The following is a 23,456-nucleotide window of genomic DNA, read 5'->3' on the forward strand; positions in this document are numbered from 1 at the left end:
GCATAACAATATCATCCTGTGATGTAGTGTTTTAATTATGGAAGGAAACTGGTGACATAATCTATTCTACGCACATTTATATCATTTGTAAAACAACTGGCTGATAAATTATAGGGCTGAATAAAAGATGAAATCTGTTAAAGTCACAACGGTTACTCATGAGAAATTTGAGGAATCTATTCCTATGGAATAAAATATATTCCTATGGAATAAAAGCTAAGCCATAATCTTTTACATAATCTTTTAATCATTTGTGTTATTCCTAACAATGGTTAACTAAAGAACATAACTGAAGCCGTTATCTATTGCAGACAACATTTATAAAAAAATATCTATATTATTCTTTTATTCTTCATGTTACAGTTGACAGGAAAATAAATTATTTTAAATTGTGTGATATATATATATATATATATTGTTGTTGTTGGCACTCCGTCGCTTACGAAGTCGAGGGTTCCAGTTGAACAGCCTGCTCATGAAATCAACGTGCAAGTGGCTGAGGACTCCACAGACATGTGTACCCTTTACGTAGTTCTCGGAGATATTCAGCGTGACACAGTGTGACAAGGCTGACCCTTTGAATTAGAGGCACAGCAGAAACAGGAAGTAAGAGTGAGAGAAAGTTGTGGTGAAAGAGTACAGCAGGGTTCGCCACCATCCCCTGCCGGAGCCTCTTGGAGCCTTTAGGTGTTTTCGCTCAATAAACACTCACAACGCCAGGTCTGGGAATCAAAACCGCGATCTTATGACCGCGAGTCCGCTGCCCTAACCACTGGGCCATTGCGCCTCCACATATATATATATGTACAGATTAATGATATATTTTTAACCCACATTTCAGTTGTGTAGCTACTGTAATTAAGATTGTTTGCTTTTTGATATATAGGTAAAAATAATAGATAACAAATCTCAATGTAAAAAATGGAGGCAAGTGTATAACAAAGAATACAGTTTTCAGAGATACTCTTCTAAAACAACACATTCAGTAATACCTGTGTGAACTTTGCCCTCTCAAAAATCAAACACTTTGAAAAGAAAACGATTTCAAAAGAAATGATGTATCACACGATTTTCTATAAACTTCTAACAATCTTATACTCTTCAAAATAACAGTGAAATTTCAACAGGTTCTGCTAGTGTATATTATTCACAAGACAACTGATGGCCAAAGGATTAAAAGCAAAGACAAAAATTTGTAATTACAATATTTATATAATTCACATTGCTTATATCATTTGTAAGGTTATTGACCAGACAAGGATAAATTTTCATTGTGTATATCATACATTAGTCATAACCAATGTTGTTGATAGGGAGCTGCTGGAGTCAGTCAGGCAATTGGCCAGTCTACTGATTAGCAGTTGATATTCCCTCATTGATACTACACTGTCTATGACTAACAACTAACATTAGATGGCTCAGTTTGTTTAGCTGTGAATAGGCACCATTGAACACTTGTACAGTTCACAGCCAAAAGTAATCAAAGCACTCTTTACTCTTTACTTGTTTCAGTCATTTGACTGTGGCCATGCTGGTGCACCACCTTTAGTCGAGAAAATCGACCCCAGGACTTATTCTTTGGATGCCTAGTACTTATTCTATCGGTCTCTTTTGCCGAACCACTAAGTTACGGGGACGTAAACACACCACGATCGGTTGTCAAGCAATGTTGGGGGGGACAAACACAGACACACAAACATATACACACACATACATACACCCACACACACACACACATATATATATATATATACATACATATATACGACGGGCTTCTTTCAGTTTCCGTCTACCAAATCCACTCACAAGGCTTTGGTTGGCCTGAGGCTATAGTAGAAGACACTTGCCCAAGGTGCCACACAGTGGGAATGAACCCGCAACCATATGGTTGGTAAGGAAGCTACTTACCACATAGCCACTCCTGCGCCTATATATTTAATTTCATTCTGAGTTCATCGTTTAAACAACATGTGTCATATGTGACTTGTACATTAAAATCTTGCTCTGTTAATGGTTTCTGAGCCCTTATTCTCAGGGAATTTTTCGGGGATAAGATGCTGATCCAATATCAATCCCCCACTTTGTATAAAGATATGTTTTATTATTATTATCCATCTCAAGGGTTGAAGCCAGTGAAATATTTGTCAATTTTACATGCATCAGTTGTTTAGAGAAGGAATGAACCAGTGACAAACAAAGGGAAAGTCTTTGACATGAATTGTGCAGTACAGTACTGAAATCGAAATAAGAATATCTTGATACATGCTTCATAATTAGCAAAAGCAAAGGGGAACTAACTATTCCTGCTACTCTGCTTCAGATCAAGATCCCTGTCATTGCAATCATTACATTCAGAATAAATACAGTTCCATCATCGTTATCATCATCATCATCATCATCATCATCATCATCATCATCATCATCATCATCAACATCATCATCATCATCGTTGTCATCTTCATCATCATCATCATCATCATCACCATCATTGTTTTAACATTTACATTTTTATACTTGCATGGGTCAGATGTGGAAGTGAAACCTAGGCCTTGAGGTAAACTTAGCAAAGACCAAGGTGTTAGTAAGTAGGAAAGTAGCTAGGTCCCTGCTATCATCAAGGAAATGGCCTTGCTCACTTTGCAGAAAAGGAGTAGGTAGAAACTCTGTTTGCAACACTCAGTTTAAGCAATGAATACACAAGAGCTATAGTGGAATCACCTGCTGACTAACAGAGAACACAGGTTTTGTATGTGTCAGATGCACAGAGACAATGAGCACTTAGGATATATCAGAAATAGACTCTCTTAAATGCCTACATGGCTCACTAGAAACAGTCGATAGCTTCTGTTACCTAGAGCAGGGGTGCTTTACCTTAGGGACCCCCTTATAAACGCTTATGAAATTTATACATAAATATTTGCTTAAAATAACATATATTTTTACATTTATTTATTTAACAGTATTTAACAAAATAGGTTTATTGTCAATTAAAAGATTTCGATTAAAAAACATATATAAAATCAAATTGCCCATAAAAAGTATTTGCTGTCCACGGACCCCTGTCTTGTCCTTGCGGACCCCCTGTGGTCCGCAGATCACAGTTTGAAAACCCCTGACCTAGAGGATAAGTTAGTGAAACCTTTGGAAGAGGAGACTGATGAAGACTTGGGACAAAGTAGTGAAGAGTTATCTGAAAATGCTGCATTTCTCAGAGATGCTGACAAAGCCCATAAAAATTGGAGATATACAGTGCTTAAAGACCTAATCTCTAATTAACACTCTGTCAGTTATGGCAGTGAGGGTTCAAGTTGATCCAATCAACAGATCTGCCTGCTCATGAAATTAATTTGCAAGCGTAGGAGTGACTGTGTGGTAAGTAGCTTGCTTACCAGCCACATGGTTCCGGGTTCAGTCCTACTGCATGGTATCTTGGGCAAGTACCTTCTACTATAGCCTCGGGCCGACCAAAGCCTTATGAGTGGATTTGGTAGACAGAAACTGAAAGAAGCCCGTCGTATATATGTATATATATATATATGTATGTATATGTTTGTGTGTCTGTGTTTGTCCCCCCACCATCGCTTGACAACCGATGGTGGTGTGTTTACATCCCCATAACTTAGCGGTTCGGCAAAAGAGACCGATAGATTAAGTACTAAGCTTTCAAAGAATAAGTCCTGGGGTCGATTTGCTCGACTAAAGGTGGTGCTCCAGCATGTCCACAGTCAAAAGACTGAAACAAGTAAAAGAGTAAAAGAGTAAAAGAGTAAGTGGCTGAGCACTCCACACCACATACATGTACCCTTGATGTTCTCAGGGAGATTCAGTGTGACATAGAGTGTGACAAGGTTATCTCTTTGAATTACAAGTGCAACTCATATTTGCCAGCTGAGTGGAGTGGAGCAATGTGAAATAAGGTTTCTCCATCTCTGTCAATCTCCCCATTCCTCTATTCATTCCTCTACCACCTGTACTGATCACATGACCTGCTTTACCTCTTTACTTCTTCACCTGTGCATCAATCACCCTTCACTTGTCTTATGTAAGAGATTGCATTGAAACAATACATATACATATAGGCGCAGGAGTGGTTGTGTGGTAAGTAGCTTGCTTACTAACCACATGGTTCCGGGTTCAGTCCCACTGCGTGGCACCTTGGGCAAGTGTCTTCTACTATAGCCTCGGGCCGACCAAAGCCTTGTGAGTGGATTTGGTAGACAGAAACTGAAAGAAGCCCATCGTATATATGTATATATATATATATATATATGTGTGTGTGTATGTGTGTGTGTGTGTGTGTGTGTGTATGTATGTGTGTGTATATGTTTGTGTCTGTGTTTGTCCCCCCAACATCGCTTGACAACCGATGTTGGTATGTTTACGTCCCCGTAACTTAGCAGTTCGGCAAAAGAGATCGATAGAATAAGTACTAGGCTCCCAAAGAATAAGTCCTGGGCTTGATTTGCTCGACTAAAAAGGTGGTGCTCCAGCATGGCCGCAGTCAAATGACTGAAACAAGTAAAAGAGTAAAGAGCATACTTACATACATACACACACACACACATACACACACACACACACACACACAAACACACACACACACACACAAACAGACACACACACACACACACACACACACACACACACACACACACACACACATGTACATACATACATATCTTGGTAATACTAAAACTCTAGGGATGTTTGTGTGTAACTGAAATGTCTCAGAAATAGTATATTTTATCTTAATTTTTTTACATATTTATTTTTATACTTACCTTTGGCAGTGCAATACACATTTTTGTGACACTTGGACCTTAATTTAAGCGATTAAATACAATTTTTGTTATTTCTTGATGAAAAAATACATGGCTTCCATGACGTCAATACACACAGAATGCACATATAATGGCGTATCAATCGGCACAAATACACATTCACTATCTGTGACATATACACACACATTGTCTTTGCACTTTCAAAGAAGAAACAAAAAACAATTGACTTTTTGATGTACACAGTATTTTAATTATTAACTGAATGTGATTTCATCATCCAGAGTTTGTTAATTTCCGTAAACATTTTTTTATTTATTTACTTTAGTTTTAAAGTGAAAGAGAGGAGAAAGTGAAAGAGAGGAGAAAGTGAAAGAGAGGAGAAAGTGAAAGAGAGGAGAAAGTGAAAGAGAGGAGAAAGTGAAAGAGAGGAGAAAGTGAAAGAGAGGAGAAAGTGAAAGAGAGGAGAAAGTGAAAGATTTATGTATGTGTATTTGAGATGGACGTGTGTGTGCGTGAAAGAGAGAGAAAGAGAGAGAAATAAGAGAAAGAAAAAAAAGAGAGTGAGTGAAGAGGTGTGTTGTCATGTATACGTATGTACATCAATACATTGTGTGTGTGTGTGTGTGTGTGTGTGTGTGTGAGTGCATGTATGTGTGCATGTGTGTGCGTGTGTGCATGTGTATGCGTGTGTGTGTGTGTGTGTGTGTGTGTGTGTAATGTCTAGGTTTGTCCCTTGCCACCATTTGATAACTGGTGTTGGTGCACTTACATTCCTGTAACTTTACAGTTCATCAAAAGATTCCAGTAGAATAAGTACCAGGCTTAAAACATAAATCCTGAGGTTGATTCATTCAACTAAAAACCAAGGTGGTGCCCTAGCATGGCCACAGTCTACGGACTAAAAAATAAAAGAAAAAGATATGTGTGTGTATGTATATATGTATATATGCATGTGTGTGTATATATATATATAGATAAAACACAAACCCCTTCAGGTAAATGGCCCTGCTCAGTATGTAGAAAAGGAGTAGGTAGTAACTCTATAAGATGTACCCGGTGCAAGCTATGGACACATAAGAGGTGCAGCAACATCAAAGGCAGGTTAACTAGCAAGTTAGTTTTTGTTTGTGGCAGATGTTCAGGTGCAATAAAGACTATAAACAAACAGGAAACAACTTCTATCTCATTCCAGGGTGAAAAACTAGAGGTAGTCGATAGCTTCCGCTATCTGGGCGACCAAGTTAGTAGTGGGGGTGGGTGCGCTGAAAGTGTAGCTGCTAGAATAAGAATAGCCTGGGCAAAGTTTAGAGAGCTCTTACCCCTGCTGGCGACAAAGGGACTCTCACTCAGAGTAAAAGGCAGACTGTATGACGCATGCGTACGAACAGCCATGCTACATGGCAGTGAAACATGGGCTGTAACTGCTGAGGACATACGTAAGCTCGCAAGGAATGAAGCCAGTATGCTCCGTTGGATGTGTAATGTCAATGTGAATACCCGTCAGAGTGTAAGTATCTTGAGAGAAAAGCTGAACATTAGAAGTATCAGTTGTGGTGTGCAAGAGAGACGATTGCGCTGGTATGGACATGTGGTGAGAATGGATGAGGATAGCTGCGTGAAAAAGTGCCACACCCTAACAGTTGAGGGAACCCGTGGAAGAGGTAGGCCCAGGAAGACCTGGGCTGAGGTGGTGAGGCAAGACCTTCGTACATTGGGCCTCACCGAGGCGATGACTACTGACCGAGACCTTTGGAAATGTGCTGTGAGTGAGAAGACCCGGCAAGCCAAGTAAGATCGTTGCCAGTGCCCCTGGACTGGTTCTTGTGCGGGTGGCACATGAGATGCACCATTTTGAGCGTGGCCGTTGCCAGTACCGCCTGACTGGCTCCCATAGGATTTTCGAGCGAGATCGTTGCCAGTGCCCCTGGACTGGCTTGTGCGGGTGGCACATAAAAGACACCATTTTGAGCGTGGCCGTTTTCGTGCGGGTGACACGTAAAAGCACCCACTACACTCTCTGAGTGGTTGGCGTTAGGAAGGGCATCCAGCTGTAGAAACTCTGCCAAATTAGATTGGAGCCTGGTGTTGCCATCCGGTTTCACCAGTCCTCAGTCAAACCGTCCAACCCATGCTAGCATGGAAAGAGGACGTTAAACGATGATGATGATGATGATGATGATATATATATATATATATATATATATATATGTATATATGTATGTATGTGTGTATGTATGTTTGTATGTATGTATCTATGTGTGTGTATATGTATGTATGCACATATATCATGGGCTTCTACACAGTTTCCATGCACTAGATTTCACTCACAAGCTATTGGTCAATGTGAGAATAAAGTAGAATATACTTGGCCAGTGTGCCATACCTTGATTTTGAACTTGGAATCACATGATTGTAAACCTAACTGCTGAACCTCCACCACCATTGCCTCCACCCACTTATATTGTTGGCACTCCGTCGCTTACGACATCGAGGGTCTCAGTTGATCCAATTAGCGGAACAGCCTGCTCATGAGATTAACGTGCAAGTGGCTGAGGACTCCACAGACACATGTACCCTTAATGTAGTTCTCGGGGATATTCAGCGTGACACAGTGTGACAAGGCTGACCCTTTGAATTACAGGCACAACAGAAACAGGAAGTAAGAGTGATAGAAAGTTGTGGTGGAAGAGTACAGCAGGGTTCGCCACCATCCCCTGCCGGAGCCTCGTGGAGTTTTAGGTGTTTTCACTCAATAAACACTCACAACGCCCGGTCTGGGAACCGAAACCGCGATCTTATGACCGCGAGTCCACTGCCCTAACCACTGGGCCATTGCGCCTCCACACCCACTTATATAAACACATACAAAATTACAACAGTGGTGATGTTGGTGGTTGTGGTGGTGGCAGTGGTGGTATACAGTGCCATATAGTGGTACGGTATGATCCTGCCTGCAGTCCAGCTGTCCTTAACAACTACCACTGCGACCCACCAAAACCCACCACCCTCTGCAAAAGAAAAAAAAAGAAAAGAAATGTCAGAACAAAAACAAGGAACCGCAGGAGAAAGTCATCAAAACATAAGCACAAAATAATAAAATAAAACGAGAGAGAGAGATGTTACATCAAAAAGGCTGGTGCTGAGGAGAAAGAGACTTGAGTGAGAAGAGGGAAGACAAGAGAATAATGAATTGCAAACAAATGAATAAAAAATTACAAAGTTTAGTATATAAAACTTGGAACAAACTTAAATGTAAAGCATGACATGTGAGGTGGGGAGGGGGAGGGCGAGGATTAAACAGACATACCACAGATCTCTGTCTCTCTCTCCTCATTTTATATTACATTGTAACAACTTAACATCTCAAAACCAGATGTTGCAATAACCTACATTATAAATACATACATACATACATACATATATACATATATATATATATATATATATATATATATATATATATATATAAATGATACAAAGAATATATATGCATGTATACACACATATATGTACATTATATATATATATATATATATATATATATATATATATATATATATATATATATAAATACACACACACACCTCTGTATGTATACATGTATGAACGTATGTAGGAATAACTGTAAGTCATGTACATCTCATTGAAGGTATTATGTCCACACAAGCATCATACACACACACACAACACACACACACACATACACACACACACACACACACACACACATTCACTCATATATATATCTACATGTGTGTATGCATTTATCCATATATTAGCATTCTTACTCTAAGTACATATATAAAGATATATATATATATATGTGTGTGTGTGTGTGTGTTCATATATATATGTATGTATGTATATGTATGTATGTATGTATATATATATATATATATATATATATATATATAAATATGATTTAGGGAAAAACGATAGATTCTTCCCTATGAATTTTTTTCACGGTAACTACTTGATAAATTCTTATATAAGAGTTTATCCTATTATTGTATATATATATATATCATCATCATCGTCCTCATCATCATCATCCTTTAATATCCATTCCTCCATTATATATATATTCTTATCCAAAATTGAGACAAACGCCAACACTTCCTCTTCCATATGGTAAGCCTTATGGTAAGCTTGAACAACTGTGCAGATCTCACCACATGAAACCATTGGTTGCCTTTTTAACCCACAGATCAAGTATATATATATAAGACAGTGCTCCAGTATGGCTGCAGTCAAATGACTGAATCAAATAAAAGAACAAAAGAACATATATATATATATATATATAGTAATAAGAACCATAATACTTTGTTGGAATTTATAAACATTTAATGCATCACTACATGCAATTTCACAAATAACATGTTTCTTAAGATCACAGTCCATATTCCTGGGAAGATTACAGTGTAGTCCGCAGTATCTGTGGGTGTCGGGTAGATCCTCTTCATGGATTCATTTCTTCAGGCAATATAACCCTAATGAATGCTTACCAGAGGGATGTTTAGCCCTTTTGACTAGTGCAAAGGAGTTATATGTGTGTGTGTGTGTGTGTATGTGTGTGTGTGTGTGTGTGTGTGTGTGTGTGGCACTCCATTGGTTACAATGACAAGAATCCCAGTTGATCCGACCAATGCAATAGCCTGCTGGTGAAGTTAACATGCAAGTGGCTGAGCACTCTACAAACACATGTAACTTTTAAAGTAGTTCCCAGAGAGATTCAGTATGACACAGAACGTGACAAGGTTGGTCCTTTTGAAATATAGATATTACTCATTTTTGCCAGCTGAGTGACATGTGTTGATCATTGTTTTATTGTCTCTCCCACTCCTCCATCTGACCACCTGCATCCCATACTTAATATATCCACCTCCTCCTACTCTTACAAACTTACTCACCCCTGGTGATTGTCCTACCTCCATGCTCTCTTCTATTCACCTTCTTGAGTCATGTTAGTATATTCTGGCACTTTGACACAACCACATTGTGTGGCACTACTCCAGCCTTCTCAATGCATTACATGTAAAATGTGAAGTAGCCATGAATCTCCTCCACAACAAACCTGGCTCCACTCTTTCAATCACAAATTAACCTCCCCACACTTTTCATAAAGCAACCACTTTATCTCCTCTACTCCTTCTCAGGCAATCTCAGGAAATTACTGGGTAATCTCACATAAAAGGTTCCCAGTACATTCTCTGTGAAGTGGTTGGCATTGGGAAGTGCATCCAGCCATAAGAACCATGCCAAAATTAAAACACTAGAGCAAAACGTAGTCTTCCAACCAAATGGATTCTGTCTAACCATCCAACACAAGCCAGCATAGATGGTTAACACAACGTTTTGGCTGATGTACTCTCCAGCCTTCATTAGGTGTCCTGGGGGAATTTCAAACCTGGGTTCTTATTCCTAAGATATTTTTCCAATGTTATTATTATTATCATCATCATCATCATCATTATCATCATTATTAATATTATTAATATTATTATTATTATTCATGTTACTGCCTGAAATCGAACTCTGAATCTTGGGGTTAGTAGCCTGCACTCTTAACCACTACACCATATGCCCATAAGCAGTGACCTGAATAATAATAATAACAATAATAATAATAATAATAATAATAATAATAATAACATTGGAAAAATACCTTAGGAATGAGAATCCAGGTTCAAAATTTCTCCAGGACACCCAATGAAGGCTGGAGGGTACATCAGCCAAAAGGTTGTGTTAACATCAAACAAGATGAAGACAAATATCCGTCAAATGTAAATAATGTAAATAAAGAAATATTCGTTTCACATTTTGGCACAAGGCCAGCAATTTCGGGGGAAGGGTCTAAATCGATGAGATTGACCCTAGTGCTCAACTGGTACTTGGTTTATCCACCCCAAAGGATGAAAGGTAAGGACATTCTGACATGCTGCTAAGCATTTTGGCCGATGTGCTAACAACTCTGGCAGCTTGCCATCTTAAACTGGACAAAGAAATATTAATGTCAGGAAAGTGGTAGAATGGCTTCATCTGGATTTGCATGACTCTGGAATTTCTTTCGTTTGGTCCAATCATAATAATTTGGGTGTTAGGTATGCTTGTTGTAGCAAGTGTATTGGAGATGTTGATAGAAGGAAATGTGATTATAACAACAGTGGCTACACTGGTGGTGGTGGTCGTGGTGGTGGTGGCGGCGACGGCAGAGGTGGTGGAAAGGATGGTGATGTTTACAATGAAGAAATCAGTAGTGATGTCTTTGATAGTATAAATGATGATGATGATCATCCTCATCATCATGAGGAGAAGGAGGAGGAGGGGAGGCAGGAGAAGGGGAAGAGAAGAAAAGGGGCAGAGAGGAGGAGGGATTTAGGAGGATGGCAAGATGGGGAACAGGGTATGAGAGGGGGGGGATAAGGAGTGAAGAGAGGAAGGAGGATGGGGGAAGGGTGGTGGTGGTGGTGGTGGTGGTGGTTGCATGGGTCAAGGTGATAATGATGGTGAAGGGGAGGAAAGAAGAGGGAAGGATGGTAGTCGCGTGACCTGCTAGAAATAGCAGTCAGTTCTCTGGCAAAAATCACATCCACGGGATGAGGATATTGCTAATGATGCTACTGCTGATAACAGTGATAGATTTGTGGTGATGATGATGTTGTTTATGCAGTAACAGCCAAAAATTAGACAGATTTAAAGTTAATAACACCAATAAGTTCCCAGTTCATCTCCTCCACCTCCCTCTCCATTGGCCATATTAAAATGAAAATAGATGACCATCTAGCTGCATATCAGGTGTGCAAGTGAGTTACTGCTGTTGTTACCTGCTGACAGATTGGTGCTGCCAGTTGGCTGAGGGATGGGCGACTGGTGGAAAACAGCAGTTTTGATATAAGCAAACTGTTTACCTTGTATATTTGGTAGTACCAGCTGCTGGCATTGAGAGAGAGATAGGGAAAGAGAGAGAGAGATAGGGAAAGAGAGAGAGAGAGAGAGAGAGAGAGAGAGAGAGAGAGAGAGAGAGAGAGAAAGAGGGAGAGAGTGAGATGCAAAGGGAGTGTATAAAGTGATTAACTGAGAACAGAAGTAGACTGCAAAAAAACTGCCCAGGAACCAAAAGCATTTTGTGTGTAAATTTACTTGAAGAAAATGTGGAAGATTTTTTTCAGGTAAGTGATTGTAAGACAGTGATTATTATTCTATGAATGTATCTTAGAAAGAAATGTAATAGCCGTTAGTTATTGCATCTTCTTCTTTACTTCCTATGAAACCAGTGTCATGATGATGATAGTGTTGGTGATGGTGATGATGATGGTGTTGGTGAAAGTGATTTGATTTGTTTGTGAAAGTATAATTAAAGGTTTGTTTCCCCAACAACTACCTTTTTAGTGTTATTTCCACTTGTTGAGGCCAATTTACCACCAACAAGCTTTATCCACAGCAGGAATTGAACACAGTTCTCTAAATTAAACAAAACTGAACATCTGTCAATTCTGCTTACAACAACAACTTCTTTCTACTCTATGGAATCCATTTACCATTTGATGAACTGAGCTGCTTATCAATTGAGTGTGTTGGTCATGGACACATTGTAGTGATAACAACATATATACAAACCACCAATTCCTCAATAACTTAGCTCAATCTTCTCCATTCTCAGATAAATTGACCAAAGTATGAAGCTAATGTGAGTCTCTGATTGATTGAAATTGTTACTGCTAGTAAGATGACATTCTCCATTTTCTCTTTCTTTTCCGTTTTTCTTTTGTATTCATTTCTCTTTGAAAAAAATAGTACCTATAGTCTTTTCCTTGTAGAACTTAACCTACTTTAACTTATCAGTTTAAATACAGTGATTGAAAGTTGAAATATATTTACATTGTTCTTTTTTTACTGTATTTCTGTTACACTACAACCAATGTTTCACTTAGTTTTGAAAATAATGAAGAATTTCTGAAGTGACTGTCATTTTACTAGTCTTTAGAACATAGATTTGTTTGAAATTTTGATGGAAGATTTTAATGTAGAACATTTTTCAAAATAGAAAGCTTTTATGATAGAAGAAAGGGTAATCTTAGATAGGCTCGTATCAAAAGTGCTAGGCTTTGTCCACTTTATATATACACAGGTATGAAGTATCTATCTATCTATCTATCTATCTATCTATCTATCTATCTATCTATCTATCTATCTACCTATCTGGTGATCTAGCTATCTTGTTATATATATATATAGGAGTGGCTGTGTGGTAAGTAGCTTGCTTACCAACCACATGGTTCCGGGTTCAGTCCCACTGCGTGGCACTTTGGGTAAGTGTCTTCTGCTATAGCCTCAGGCTGACCAAAGCCTTGTGAGTGGATTTGGTAGACGGAAACTGAAAGAAGCCTGTCGTATATATGTATATATATATATATGTATGTGTGTGTATGTTTGTGTGTCTGTGTTTGTCTCCCCAACATCGCTTGACAACCGATGCTGGTGTGTTTACGTCCCCGTAACTTAGCAGTTTGGCTAAAGAGACCGATAGAATAAGTACTAGGCTTCCAAAGAATAAGTCCTCGGGTCGATTAGCTCGACTAAAAGGCGGTGCTCCAGCATGGCCACAGTCAAATGACTGAAACAAGTAAAAGAGAAATATATATATATATATTTCGTTTTGGGATTTGGTTTGCAAGATTCTTTATGTGAGTTCGTGTGTTGAAGCATATTCTCTTGTGTCTGGGGAGATTCATTTTCTTTTTGTGCCTTATAATTTAATACACTCACCGGTAAAATTTCCACTTATTCCTTATTTTTATTTTCCTAAAATTTTCGTTGCGTCTTTCAACCTTTTCGATAGTCTTGACTCCCCAACAGTAGTATATATATATGTGTGTGTGTATACATATATGTATATGTATGTATACATATTTGTATATATATATGTATAATTATATGCATATATATATATAAACACATACATGCTATATGCATCATACATGCATACTTACAGACAGACAAACAGACAAACAGAAGTATATACATACCATCATAGTTACATGCATATCAACGTAAAAAATATTACATCAACTGGAGAGTATACTAATCCATTATATAAAAAAATAAAAAAACACTGTTGAAATGTTCCTATTAAAATATCTATAAAATGTAACCCAACAGACATCATGAGCTGAGACAAGAAACAAAAGTGAACACAGAAATTAGTTCTACAGTGGAAGAGAAGAAATTTACATTAAAAATAATGAGATGGGAAACATCTTTTCCAAATTAAGGAGGAATCAGCAGATTTATCTGGACTAGGATAATATAATCATTAGTGTCTTGGGATATGTAAATAATTGCCTAATCATTAATCTTGAAAAGCTAGGTTTCACAAGACCAGAAAGAACATGGCTAATAAGATAAGTATAGCTATGGAAGCATAAAAGAATGTGAAACATTTCAGAAATCTAGATTGTAATATAACCATCTACATTTATATAGAAAAAGGAATTTATGTATATGTACACATATGTAAGGTAGGACATTGTTTTATGCATGCAATGACATCCATCCATCAATACATACATACAAGCATATATATATATATATACAAAGATACATATATATATATACGTGCATATATACATGAATTTATACATACATACATATATACACACATACATACATACATACATACATACATACATACTTATATACTTGCATATATACATACATATACAGACATGCAAACATACATATATACATATATATCCATATAATGCAGTCACTCATGCATACGTACATACATACTAATCTGGAGCAAAGTATGGTTGAACTTGGGGTCATGGGGAGAGAATGCAAATAATCCTTAATTCATATGTTACAAATGATCGCAATATCTGGGACTACAAAAATCTGTGAAACCTTTTTAAGATTTAAAGGTTTATGGTCAAAACAGGATACTTTCTTTCATAACCTTGCTACATCATAAGTGTATTGTCAAAATTTACTCTGAAACTAAAAAGAGAAAGAGAATAGTTGGCTGTGTGGTAAGTAGCTTGCTTACAAACCACATGGTTCCGGGTTCAATCCCACTGTGTGGCACCTTGGGCAAGTGTCTTCTACTATAGCCTCGAGCCGACCAAAGCCTTGTGAGTGGATTTGGTAGACAGAAACTGAAAGAAGCCCGTCGTATATATGTATATATATATATATATATATATATATATATATATATATATATGTATGTGCGTGTGTATATGTTTGTGTGTCTGTGTTTGTCCCCTAAACATCGCTTGACAACCGATGCTGGCATGTTTGCGTCCCCGTAACTTAGTGGTTCAGCAAAAGAGACCGATAGAATAAGTACTAGGCTTACAAAGAATAAGTCCTGGGGTCGATTTGTTCGACTAAAGGCGGTGCTCCAGCATGGCCACAGTCAAATGACTGGAACAAGTAAAAAGTGTAAAGAGTATACATACATACATACATACATTTATACATACATATATACAAACATACATACATATTTATGTATGTATGTACCTGTCGAAAGGATAACCCCGAGGACAAAGAAATAAGAACCCACAGTATGGAGGAGGCCATAGCCACTCATAATAAAAAGGAGTACTGGTGGAATGTCCCAGTGAAAACCTCAATAAAATGTAAGCACAACAGAGCTGATATAATGATCTGGGACAGAGAAGAGAAACTGTACAGTTGTGGAAATCAGCTGCCCTGCAGATGTTAACATAAAGCTGAAAATCAGGGAAAAAGAGAATACCCATGCTGTTACTCTATCCAGATTACAAATTCAGGTTTATACGTGTAAATTTTGGAGCACTGCAAAACTAGAAAGGAGAAAGCTGATTCTAAGACTGCAGATCCAAGCCATCACTGGAACTGTAAAAATCTGTAAAACTTTCCAGAAGTTTACCATTTAAGTATATATGAGCATGTCTACATATGCAAGTATATGCATGAGAAGACATACATACAACAAAACATAGAAACATACATACATACATGCATACATACATACAAGCATGGTGTGAGTGAATGGGCCTGCCCTGAGCATATGCCTGTCAATCGGAGATAAGGAACTGAAAAAATGCTCCTACCCAAGAAGTCAGAGTATCCGTTGTTTTATGGAGTTTTTCCATGAGCAGCCCTTGAGCATCTCTTCCCTTTTGAGAGTTATACTTTGTTAGAATTCTTTTTCTTTTTCTCCTTGTTTAGATACAAAACCTTCACAATAATCATATGCACACTACACACACACGCATTCAGAATATTGTCCTGTGCCATCCTTAATGTTTTTCTTGATGTAAATTCTTTGTGGTCAATAAAGAAATTATCATCATCATCATCATTATTATTATTATTATTATTATTATTATTATTATTATTATTATTAAAACTGCATATTTATTACATATACTTCTAACAAATATATATATATATATATATATATATATATATATATATACATATATATATACACACACAAATAAGTAAAAGTGTAAAAAAAAGAGTACATACACACATTTGCTCTCTTTAAGATAGTATGTTCACACTAACATCTGTGCATATGTGTCTGTGTATATGTATATAGACATACACACACATATATATATTATACATATAAACATACACATAATATACTTGCATGCATATACATACAATAAAATTAATATGCACATTCAGTATCCCCTGAAACTGCCACATAAATATCCGTTATAAATGGCCATTATATATTTTTTACGCAGTGTAGGATTTATCAAATGTAATGCACTGCATATAAAATAGTCAAATCCCTTACTTTTAAAATATTTTAGCTTTCTTAGGTTTGGGAAAGCAAACAAGAAATATGATATTTTCTTTTGCCAATCCATATATCTACATTTGTTATATTATGTAATATATTCATATACCTCATGATTTTTGATGCGATGGGAGGCCACAAATGGAAGTATTGGTAATATGTTAGAGTCTGAACTAAAGTGTGAGTGGTTTGCTTTGGTTTGTTTTCTATCACAAAGTAATTCGATTCTCTCCAGCTCAGCACACTTAGTCTAAAACATAAATCACAGATCATATTTACGTTTATACTTCATGCTTTGTTAGCAGCAAGAATAGCTGAGTTTTGAAATGTACCTCATGATCATCTTCTTTATAATCCTTCAGTTTTAGTATATATGTTGCCAAAGCAACTACATAACTGGCCTCTGATCATCAGAGCTGGCTGGTCTCATAACTCCACCACTCAGGCAATCCTGACCCATCCATCTCTCACCCAGCTCTCATCACCCTTGTTGTATCCAGCCCAGTTTTCCCTGTATTAACCATTTTGTCCAATCCTTCATCCCTGAAAGATTGTCCCTCAGGAATCTCCACCTAGCTCGTGTCATTTTTGTAGGTGTTGACCTATGATAATTTCAATGGAACATTAACAGTATCACTCTTCCTAATATCAAAGAACCTGCAAGGGCCATGGTTTTGCATCTTCCTCCAGATTCTGTTTATTCTTTTATTCGTTTATTCTTTTACTTGTTTCAATCATTTGACTGTGGCCATGCTGGAACACCACCTCGAAGAGTTTTAGTCGAACAAATCAACCCCAGGACTTATTTTTCTTTTTGTAAGCCTTGTACTTATCCTCTCAGTCTCTTTTGCTGAACTGCTAAGTTATGGGGATGTAAACACACCAACACCGGTTGTCAAGTGGTGATGGAGGACAAACACAGACACAAAGACATAAACACATAGACATATACATATATATATATATATATATATATATATATATATATATATATATATATATATATATATATATATATATATATATTTATATTTATATATATATATTTATATTTATATTTATATTTATATTTATATATACATATGACAGGCTTCTTTTAGTTTCTGTCTATCAAATCCACTCACAAGGCTTTGGTTGGCCTGGGGCTATAGTAGAAGCCACTTGCCAAAGATGCTACACAGTGGTACTGAACCCAAAACCTTGTGGTTGAGAAACAAGCTCCTTACTACACAGCCTTGCCTACACCTATAACCACTCCTAATGCACCTCAGGCATGGACATGGTTATGTGGTTAAGAAGGTTTCTTTGCAACCTCATGAATTCAGGTTCAATTCCATCATGTAGCACCTTGGGAAAGTGTTTTCGTTTCTATAGCCCCGGAATAACCAATGCCTTGTGAGTGAATTTGGTAAACAAAAACTGAGCAGAAGTTCATCGTGTGTGTGTGTCTGTGATTGTGTTTGTCCTATTGCCACGTCATAACTGGTGTTAGTTTGTTTATGCCCTTGTAATTTAGTGGTTCAGCAAGAGACCTGATTTATTCAGTTAAAGCCTTCAAGTAGGTACCACCAAAATGCCAAACTTTCCAATAACCAAAACAACTAAAATGTAAAAGATGGTAGAAAAAAGAAAACATTTCATGATTGCTACAGAATTTTAATTAATTTTTTTTATAGGATACATACTTCTTCGACAGACAAGTATTTTGTCTGACATTTTAATGATTCTGTCAGCTTACCACTTTCAGAATATAAATTAACCATTAGTAAATCTGCAGTGATTATAAATCAATATCTGTATAATGAGGTCATCTTAGCCTTTCATCTCTTCTGAGTCAATAAAAGAAAGTACCAGTCAACTAATGGGATTGATGCAATCAACTCGTCCCATCCCCTCAAAATTCAACCCCTCAATGGTCTGACATCCCATTCAAGGGGAAATTTGTGATCACGATTATATGCCATGGAAAGTGGGTAACCAGCATTATAGGGTCTTAGAGTTTGAGGGAAAAAGTATTACATTAAATATAGACACAGGCATGGCTTAGTGGTAAAAAGCTTGCTTCCCAACCACATGGTTCTGGGTTCAGTCCCACCATGTGGCACCTTGGGCAAGTGTCTTCTACTATAGCCTCAGGCTGACCAAAGCCTTGTAAGTGACTTTGGTAGATGGAAACTGTAAAAAGCCTGTTATATATATATAAGGGCCTCTCGCTCAGGGTGAAAGGTAGACTGTATGATGCATGTGTGTGAACTGCCATGCTACACAGCAGTGAAACATGGGCCATGACTGTTGAGGACATACATAGGCTTGAAAGAAATGAAGCTAGTATTATCCATTGGATGTGTAATGTCAGTGTGCATGCATGACAGAGTGTAAGCGCCCTGAGAGAAAAGTTGAGCATAAGAAGCATCAAATGTGGTGTGCAAGAGAGACGACTGTGCTGGTATGGTCATGTGTTAGAAATGGATGAGGACAGCTGTGTGAGGAAGTGCCACACCATAACTGTGGAAGAGGTAGACCCAGGAAGACATGGGATGAGGTAGTGAAGTATGACCTTCGAACATTGGGCCTCAAAGAAGCAATGACAGGAGACCAAGACCTCTGGAGATGTGCTGTTATTGAGAAGACCTATTTGACCAAAACACTTTTAAACAATTATGTAGAAGTATAACTGTGTATACATACATATATATATGTATATATATATATATATATATATATTTATAAACATATAAAACGCAAGCACATATACATATACATGCACATATAGTTACATATGTGTTTATGTAGATAGATAGATAGATAGATAGATAGATAGATAGATAGAGAGAGAGAGAGAGAGAGAGAGAGAGAGAGAGAGAGAAAGAGAGAGTGCAGGGAGAAAGAGAAAGGGAAAGAGAAAGTGGGGAAAAAGAGAAAAAGGGGAAGAAGAGAGAGAGGGGGGAAAGAGAGAAAAAGTAAGAGAGAAATTAACAGATAGATATGCACATATAAATTTATAGTTAATTTAAAGAAAGGAAACCAATTTATTCTCAATTAATCAATGCTGCAGGCGTATTCGAGATTAATGATGTAAACGTGACAATCTTTGCATCCCCACCCTGACCCCCGCCTCTAGTTCAACAATTTGTGAGCCATGACATCTTAGTTGGAAAACATTGATATATAGGTTTATCTTGACATATCACAAGAAGTGCTTTTGTGAAGGACAAAGAGACAAGGGACAAGGAGACCGAAATCACAGAAACATGTATATATGTGTGTATGTGTGTGTGCATGCACGCACACATGTATAATACATACTCAAGTATATATGTACACATACAAACACACATACACACATACAAACACACATACACACATGCAATTTACGCATGAAGATTTGTCTTGATAAATCACAAAATTTACAAGAACTATTTTAATGGCAGGCAAGGGTAGTGGACAGAAAGATTGAAATCACTGGACATCATATATTTGGTGTGTGTGTGTGTGTGATACATGTAAAATACATATATTTATATATGTACATATATACATATGTATGTGTGTGTATGTAAGTCATTATTCAGCTTTATTTCAAGATTTCTTGCTGATAGAGAAAGAACCAGTTTCTAACCTAGATCCAAGGCTCTTTCGTTGGAATGTCAGCAAAACCAACAGGGTATTTTTGCATGTATGTATGTATGTATGTATGTATGTGTGTGTATGTGTGTGTGTGTGTGTATACGTGTAGATTTGTATATTTTGTTTTATGTATCTATTTTCATGCATATAATTGCATGTCTCTTCTGTTTTTATAAATCTTCCACTAAGGAGGGAGTCGGTTTCCAACAAAAATACAAGGCTCCATCTTTGAGATGTAGTTAATACAGACAAATGAACATTTGGAACTTGAGAAAAGTCTTGCATATTTTTACTGTTCCACTCACAGATTACATTTATAATGTACGAATTAGCCGGCTGGTTTCTCTTTCTGAAAATCCCAGTTTATCCAGATTCTCCTTTAAGCATTTACTAACAAAACCTAGAGCTCCAATTATTATTGGTATATATATGAATTCATAGTCTGGATACAGAAGCTGGAGGTTTTGAAACAGTTGTCTATAGACAACTTTGATTTTCCTTTGATGGCATATACCTTTGCTCCTCTGTCCCAAACAACAATATCTGGCCTGTTATGCTTACTTTTGATAAAAGTTTTGATGGGAATATTTCACCAGTATTCCTTGAGTTGGTGTTTATGAATGTATTTCATAGCAGAGGGATTTTCTAAGTTTATTTCAGGACAATCTTTTTTGCAGATGGCATTGTAAATTGTTTTAGCAACACCATCATGCTACATAGGGAGACTGTGCGATGTGAGATGAGGGGAATGGCATCCTTAGTACCACATCACACAGCCAATATAATAAATATATATTGAATAATACATATAAGTGCTAGAGGGAAAAAGAGAAACACAACTGAGTAGAATGTCTAAGAGAAGATTTATTGATATATTAACATGTGTGACTGTGTGTGCATCATGTTTACAGAATAATAGACCGGCCATCATGAGAACAAGATGTATGTGTGTGTAAGCATAGATGTATGCGCGTGTTAGGAACATATAAGAATAGCAATGAAGAAGAAGACAGTGAAAGAATTTATAAAGAGAAGTGAGAAGATTGTTCATAGACACAAGTAAGATCATTAATACCAGTTTATAGTCATTGGTACACAGTAGTTGAAATACTATATTAAGAAGTTGCAGCCATGATGCTGAGGTAGTTGGAAGTACATGTCGTATGTGAAGTTGTGGCTGTGATACTGCTGCCTGGGTCACTTGGTACAAGAGTTCTTACAGGCTGTACATTCACTGTTGATTCATGGTGAAGTAATTCATGAATAGTGAAGTATTGGAAGCTGGGCAAGTTGCTTGTTGAGTTGTGTGCATAGAGAGATGATGTTGACGACATTAAAAAGATGATAGGGGTAACGAAGACGGACATTACTGTAATGATGTTGGACGAAGTTGGTAAGTCTCAACGTGGATGCTGTGGTGTTGTCACTGGAACTGGCTGTGTCTTGTGTGGTCAGTGGCTAAACTATGAAAGGTCTGAAACCAAAGACATATAATGAGGAAAATGATGAGTTTTTATAGGGAGCAGTAGGCTCGAAATGAGTTCAGAAAAAGTTGTTCACATGATGCTATCTAAAGCCTCTGACTGGCTATCCACAGTCAGTTGGCACAACAGAGTAGGAGACAAATTGTGCCAATACCAACCAATCGGGGTAGTGGACACAATGGGATACAAACAGTGGCCAAAGGCCAGTTGGTCCCTGTTACATTTGAAAGCACATATATATAGAGAGTCTATGCTACAGTAGTACCGTGACAACATTTTAGGACAGCTGCTAATCACATGTATGATGTTTGTATGTATTGTGTATTATCACTATCATCATCACCACCACTATCATCATCATCCTCATCATCATCATCTTACACTCATGATTTTTCTATGTTGGTGTTGAATGGGCTTATCTCACAGAATCCCATCACTACACTGGTTCAAATTATTTACAGCAGTGGTTCCCAACCCTTTTCAGCCCAGGGACCATTTTTTACTTGAAAAAATTTCTAGAGACCACTTCTACTTTTACTTTATACTGTTCTATTTTCACACTAAGATACTTAATGAAAGGACAAAATAGTCTATTTACACTTTAAAATTTGTTTTAGCAAACCAAAGATAAAATTTAAAATTTATTTTAGCAAACCAAAGATAAAATTTAAAATTTATTTTAGTGAACAAAGATAAACACAAGATATCAAAAACATTTTTCATAGTCGTTCTTTTTCAGTCCATTCAGCTAGTGACTAGCTTGATATTGGTGTTTCTGACACAAGATATCATAATCAATTTTAATGAACTTATTTTAGTCTTAGTCTAATAGTTCCTCTGCTTTTGATATCTAATTTATTTCTTTTTCTACTTAAAATACAACAGCAGGAAATGCAGATTCCACCATCCATGTGGTAGGGATAGAAATGATGCTTGCTTCTACATGTTGAAAAATATTTGGGTGTGATTCCTTTATTGATATGTAGGCAAAGACACCTTCTTTTCAACTCTTCTTCTCAGTTTCATATTCTCTTTCAAATCCAACAACATTTCAGCCAACTCAAAATTTTCATCTCCTGGCCCATAATTTTCTAGGTCTACAAACCAGAGTGGATAATCTATCTTTAATAAATTATTGTATCTTCTCTCAAAGTCTACATGAAGACCTTCAAGATGGGTAATGCATGCAGCAATGCATTCTGGTGTAGGAACAGTGATGTTAACGTTTTGAAATGATGCCAAATTTCTTTTTTCAAACTGTTTTTTCTAAAATTTTAATTTCCCCATATACCTTTTTACCTTCTGAGAACAGGTGACCAATTCTGATTTTCTACCTTGCAGCTCTAAGTTAAGCAGATTCGTTGTTTTAGAAATATCACTCAAGTGGAATATTTTTGATTTAAACTCAGAAAGTCTTTCCAAAATTTTCTTAGCTGTATCAGCTTGCTTTCTCGTTGTGCTACCAGTAAGACACATGTGCGTTGTATGTGAGTGTGTGTGTGTGTGTGTGTGTGTGTGTGTGTGCATGTGCGTGTGCATGTGTGTGCATGCAGGTAAGGTTAATACTGTGCCATGACACCATGTGGATTGCTTTCCTCATTGATAGGCCATTGGTATGAGGAATCATAGCTTGTTATGTTAAGGCTTTTAATTTAGATGGTGGAATTTAGGATGTTTCTTTAGTGTTGTGGTTAGCACTTCTGTATGGCTTATAGCAAATGTAAAGGTCATTTCTCATATGTGATGTAAAATTTT

At 37.1% G+C, this 23,456-nt stretch overlaps 1 protein-coding gene across 6 annotated transcripts in view; it reads left to right on the plus strand.

Moving 5' to 3' along the window:
* LOC106867691 (tumor protein p53-inducible protein 11) overlaps positions 1-23,456 on the plus strand; it is a 546,722-nt gene that overhangs the window by 101,526 nt on the left and 421,740 nt on the right. The window contains exon 1 of one of the 6 annotated variants that reach the window (XM_052969712.2): positions 11,811-11,953. The exons of 4 other annotated variants lie outside the window; for them this stretch is intronic. In XM_052969712.2, the coding sequence (XP_052825672.1) occupies positions 11,934-11,953 (20 nt within the window). In that variant the 5' untranslated portion in view covers positions 11,811-11,933. Of the gene's footprint in view, positions 1-11,810; positions 11,954-23,456 lie in introns of those variants that run through there. One more of the 6 variants, XR_016242645.1, reaches the window with a different exon arrangement.

The sequence above is a fragment of the Octopus bimaculoides genome, chromosome 7 (genome assembly GCF_046866305.1).
Source record: "Octopus bimaculoides isolate indiv1 chromosome 7, ASM4686630v1, whole genome shotgun sequence".
Classification (NCBI taxonomy): domain Eukaryota; kingdom Metazoa; phylum Mollusca; class Cephalopoda; order Octopoda; family Octopodidae; genus Octopus; species Octopus bimaculoides.